At 36.9% G+C, this 5,915-nt stretch overlaps 1 protein-coding gene across 1 annotated transcript; it reads left to right on the forward strand.

Moving 5' to 3' along the window:
- Positions 1 to 376: 376 nt before the first annotated feature.
- LOC107160580 (olfactory receptor 10T2-like) lies at positions 377 to 1,321 on the forward strand. Its single transcript, XM_015507254.1, has one exon. The coding sequence runs from the start codon at positions 377 to 379 to the stop codon at positions 1,319 to 1,321; it is 945 nt and encodes a 314-aa protein (XP_015362740.1).
- Positions 1,322 to 5,915: the final 4,594 nt, after the last annotated feature.

Consider the following 5,915-nt stretch of genomic DNA (forward strand, 5'->3'; position numbering starts at 1 on the left):
CTTTGAGCCTCAATTTATTGTTCTATAAAATGTCAGAATTGAATAAGATGAGCTCTAAACCATTTCTTGGTTTAACAATGTGGACAATTTTAATGGTATGAACCTTCCTTGGACCTATGAACATAAATAACAGAAGCAATATAAACATTTTAAAAAAAGATCTTTTCAGGTGTTCAAATATTGGGGCATTATATGTGTTGCTACCCATGTCTCCTGATCCCCCAATCATGTTTGTGATGTGATTAACTCATTATTTCAGATCGCTATTATCAGCCTTATACAGACATGTAGACCTGGTTTCTTTGAGGGCATTTCACTTTTGTCAAATTCTCTCTGTCCTTAATGTCAGGGGTCTGAATCTGATCTCCATTGACTGATGAAGAGACAGAACCACAGCATGATCACTGAGTTCATCCTGATAGGCTTCTCCAACCTGGGGGACCTGCAGATCCTGCTTTTCTTTATCTTCTTAATAGTCTACCTGAGCACTCTGATGGCCAATGCCACCATCATGACCGTCATTCGCCTGGACAGGACTTTGCACACGGCCATGTATTTCTTCCTCTTTGTCCTTTCTTGCTCTGAAACCTGCTATACCTTGGTCATTGTACCTAAAATGCTAAGCAACCTGTTGGCCACCGTTCCCAGTATTTCCTTCTTGGGCTGTGCGGCCCAGCTCTATTTCTTTGTGGGCTTAGCTTGCACCAACTGTTTCCTCATTGCCGTGATGGGCTACGACCGTTACGTCGCCATCTGCAACCCTCTCAACTACACCCTCATCGTGAGCCGGGCCACCTGCGTGCAGCTGGTCCTGGCCTCCAGCCTTTGTGGTTTCCTGATCTCAGTGGTCGTCAACCTCCTGGTGTTCAGCGTGCCCTTCTGTGCCTCCAATCGGATCGACCACTTGTTTTGTGACATCTTCCCCGTCCTAAAACTGGGCTGCACAGACACCAACCTGAAGGAGATGGCGATCTTCTTCCTCAGCATCCTGGTGCTGCTGGTCCCCTTCGTCTTGATCTTCGTCTCCTACGTCTTCATCGTCTCCACCATCCTCAGGATCTCCTCGGTGGAGGGGCAGCGCAAAGCCTTCGCCACCTGCGCCTCTCACCTCACCGTGGTGGTCATCCACTACGGCTGTGCATCCTTTATCTACCTGAGGCCCACCTCCCTGTACTCCTCAGACAAGGACTCGCTTGTGGCAGTGACTTATACCGTCATCACCCCACTGCTCAACCCTGTCGTCTACACACTGAGAAATAAGGAAGTGAAGACAGCCCTGAGAAAGGTTCTGAGCAGATACTCATTTCCCAAAGCTGTGTGAATGGGCTGATGCGTCAGGAAACCGTGTTCACCCAAGTGTCCTGGGGATACCTGTCCTTTTTTATTGTTCTAGGACTCCTTGTCCCAAAAGGGGAAATATAAGGACTCAGATCATCTTGATTCTTTTTTATTGGAGATTTCTTCTTCCTGGTTAACTGTCCCTGGTGTAGACGTCATACCAGTCAGTCTCTAGATGTCATGTGAACATGGAAACTCTCAAAGAGTAAAGCCAGGCTGTTTCCAAGCCCTGAAATATCAATTTTCTAGGATCAACACTGCAAATGCTGCACTGTTTTTGTGAATGTACCCAATGCTGAGACCGAAAGAAACAATAGAGAACAGACAACATTGTCTGTCTCTGGATTACTTACAATAAATTATTTCTAAATAAAAAAAAAAGCATGAATTCACTTTGGAAAAAAAAAGAGGTGGGGATATTAAAATTTTAAGAGGTTAAAGGTAGAGTAAAAAACAGACTTCAAAGTTGCAAGGGGTGATTTTAACTAAAATGGTGAAGGGAGACATTTATATCACCATTGAATATTTTTATTTTGAGGCAGAGAAATCCCATAAGTAAGACTATGTCTAGCTGTGTTTATTGTTTACCTTGTTAATCAATAAAAAGATCTGAATGATTTAAGCCTACTCACTGAGCACCCAGTTGAATTTCTCTCCTTCTTATCTGTACTGCAATGGCAAGGGGTGAGTGTGTAACATGCTCATGATCTATTAGTCAATACTATTCTTTGAACATGAACTACAGTTGGGCACTGTGGGAGATTCAAAAGAAAGAGACAACATGTTGACTGATGTCAAAGTTTCTGAACTAATTGGTGAAATTTGTGAAGAACAACAAATAACACAAGATAATGTACAATTAAAGTATAAACTTAAAAAAAAAGAGAAAGAGCTGGGTTTGACTGTTGATTCAGAACAGTTCCTAGTTAAGTGCTTTGGGCAAGATTTAAGCACTCTTATTTTCAGTTATGTTTTATGGAACATGGACTCTTAACACCTCCTCATGGGTCATTACAAGAACTACATAGATTAATGGATATAAAGCAATTTCATGCTGCTGCTAGGAGATATTTTTATACTGAGACATGAAGGGACTTCTCTCTTCACTATACTCTCTGTACTTACTTTAATAATTTGCATAATAGTTGATTCATAAATAATTCAGGACAGTTACCTATTCAAGTGCATCATATGCTTTTGCCTGAATATATGGTGGCTTTTGTTAAAATGTGTTTCGATAAATCAGAATTAGATGGCACTAATATAAGTATTTACTCCTCAGTCTTTTACTTTAGTGACAAGCAGTTCAATTAATCTTCTTCAGGAGAATTATAACCTTACATCAACACCAGTAAGTTTTCTCACATACTTGCTGAGGAAGCATAAACCAACAGCTTAAACACCATAAATTGGAAGTGATTAAAATGTGTTTGCTTTAATGATTAAATGAGAAAACACCTAAAAGTATCTAGCACCTTGTTTTGAAACATAATGAGCATTGGACAAATTTAAAGATAGATCCTGATAGGCTTCTCAAACCTAGAGGACCTGCAGATAATATTATTGTTATATGTTATAATATGCTATAATACCGAGAGGCTAAAAGAAGAGATGAGAGAACAAATACAAAGAGATGAAAAGAGAAAGAAAAACTAGGATTAGAAGAATAGGAACTCCTCCCCCCCCCAAAAAAAATAGAAAGCTGAGTCGAATTTGCTTTCTGCCAACAGAGATTTTCTTTTAATATCTGGAGTTCTATTTTTTAAAGTTTATACCCAATGGTTTGGCAACAAGTGTCACTAGGATAAAGTTAGGTTGCTAACGTATTCATCAGAATAGTGTCCAGAACACCCTCAAAACATATTTCATTAAGGTGCTGAATGAGTCATGTACATATATTTTAAATATTATTTTGTTCCAGGTTTAAGCTATATTTGTTGAGAAGAAGTGGACACCACCTACAGGTAAGAGGTGTTTGGGAGTTAGAGGTCACCTTCAGTTTCATTCTCTGTGGCCTCAGAATCTCCAGAACACCACCTTCCCCAACTCCATCTACTCAACACTTACATTTACATCTATGGAAGGTATTTCCCTCTAATTTGTATATGGGCACACATACTTCGCTACTTGCTGCAGATTAGAAAGGGTCCACTGTATTTCTACTCTTTTTACAGACTGGCATGGACTTGCACTGAATTGACACTTTGGAATGACCATGATGGAGACGGCAATAGCAGCAAAGACTAGACCTCGCATATATTTGGGTTTCAAAATTTTTTTTAGAATTACAAATGATGATGAAATTTGGACCATCCGAAGTCTTCTAATTTATTTGTAGTTATAAATGACCACAAAAGTTTTTCTTCTGGATCTCCAGGGGTCCTGTTAATATTCATTTAACTAAATGTTGATTAAAGGTTTTTTATATTATCAATCCACAATGTGTTTTTGACTTTAATGCATTTACCTAACAGATAATTATTTAGCATTTGTCACTGGGCACAGAGAGAGGTGAAATGCAGTGTAGAAAAGACAATTATAATACAGTATGATAAAAAGTTAATTGAGAGACATTGGAAATATATATATATATATATATATATATATATATAGTAATGTCCTACCAAATTTTGGAGAAATCAAGAAATATTTCCTAGAGTAAATAATGTTTACATGAAATCTGGAAAGATAAGTAAAATTAAGAAGGAAAAGAGTAGCAAAAAGAGTCTTGGAAAAGTGCACAGGCTTAGAGAAATAAGAATAAATTTCATGTATTTCAAAACACACACTACTGTCATGGATATCCAGAAAGAACACACACACACACATACACAAGAATACACAGCTTCAGTGACTAAATTAAGTGTCCTATGTGCCTAAAAATAGACCTACAGGGTGACAGAAAAAAAAATGATAAAGATAAGGCAGAAAGCATAATCTCATTAAGGACTTTGTAGATTAAATAAATCAGAATTAATCCCATGCTATGAGCAAGTGGGGTTTAGTCAACTGTGGTTTGGCTTAACATATTTGAACTGATTTTTTCCCTTAGTATATTAAACTTATACATACCATTGGGGTTTATTAATTTATTGGCGGGGGGGGGTACCAGGGATTGAATTCAGGGCAGAGAGCCACATCCTCAGCTGTATTTAGAGAAAGGATCTCACTAAGTTGCTTAGTGACTAGTTTTTGCTGAGGATGGCTTTGAACTTGTGATGCTCCTGATTTAGCTTTTGGAGCTGCTGGGATTACAGGTGCTCACCACGGAGCCCGGCTATTGGGGTTTATTTTGACATAATAATACAAACAGCATTTTTTTTTAACTTCAAAACTATTGTTTGTGACAAAAAGGGAGAGAGATACATAGAAAAAATATCGGCTGGATCTGGACCATAAACTATACACACACACTCACACATGAAAGTTGAAGAAAAAATATGTATTTTAAACATGCAAATATCATTTTTTAAAAATAAAATAGTTTATTCATTCATTTAAAAAGCTAGGAAACAGTGAAGGAAGCAATAGGGAAAGTGAAAAACATTCAGAATAGAGAAAATCTTTGCTAGCTACTCTTTTTACAGAGGATTAGTATCTAGAATATATAAAGAACTCAAAAAGTTTTGCACCAAATATTCAAATAACCCAATTAATAAATGAGCAAATGAACTAAACATATATTTCTTAAAAGAATAAATACAAATGATCAACGAATACACAAAAATGTTCAATATCATTAGCATTTAGGAAATGCAAAGCAAAACTACACTGATTTCATCTCACATCTGTCAGAATGGCAGTCATAAAGAATACAAATAATAATAAATGCTGGAGAGAATGTGAAGAAAAAGGAACACTTTTACACTTTTGGTAGGATTGTAAATTAGTACAACCATTAAGGAAATTTGAGGCACCCCAAAAAACTAGGCATGGAACCACCAAACGACCCAGTGATTCCACTTCTTGGTTATTTATCCTGAAGAATTAAAGTCGTCATACTACAGTGACACATGCATACCCTTGTATGTACCCTTAGGGCAGAACAACTCACAATAGCCTAGGTGTCCATCAATGGGCGAATAAAGAAAATGTGGTATATATACACAATGGAGTTTAATTTGGCCATAAAAAATAAAATTATGTCATTTGTAGGAAAATGGATCAAACTAGAGATCACCATTTCAAGTGGAATAAATCAAACTCAGAAGACCAAGGGTCCTATAATGTTTTCTCTCATATGTGGAAGTTAGAAAAAAGAAAAGAAAGGAGGGGTAAATTTCATGAAAATCAAAGTGTGATCAGAAGAAGAAATGGACTAAGGCACAGGAGCCAGGGAGGGAGGGGGAAAGGCTAGGGAATGATATTACCCAAATTATATTTTTTATTGTGTGCATATATGAATATATAACAACAAATCCCACCATTGTGTAGAACTATCATACACAGCTAAAAATATTTAAAAAATAAAATAAAATAAAGCTAAGAAAAATAAAACAGAAATATACAAAATAGGAATTACATTAGAATCTACAGATAAATATAAGAAATAAAAAGTGAAATATATTTATAAGGTT

The sequence above is a fragment of the Marmota marmota genome, unplaced genomic scaffold, assembly GCF_001458135.2.
Source record: "Marmota marmota marmota unplaced genomic scaffold, marMar, whole genome shotgun sequence".
NCBI lineage: Eukaryota > Metazoa > Chordata > Mammalia > Rodentia > Sciuridae > Marmota > Marmota marmota.

Bases quoted from the DNA above. Each gene is read 5' to 3' on its own strand.
- LOC107160580 (XM_015507254.1), top strand. From the start codon at position 377: ATGAAGAGACAGAACCACAGCATGATCACTGAGTTCATCCTGATAGGC.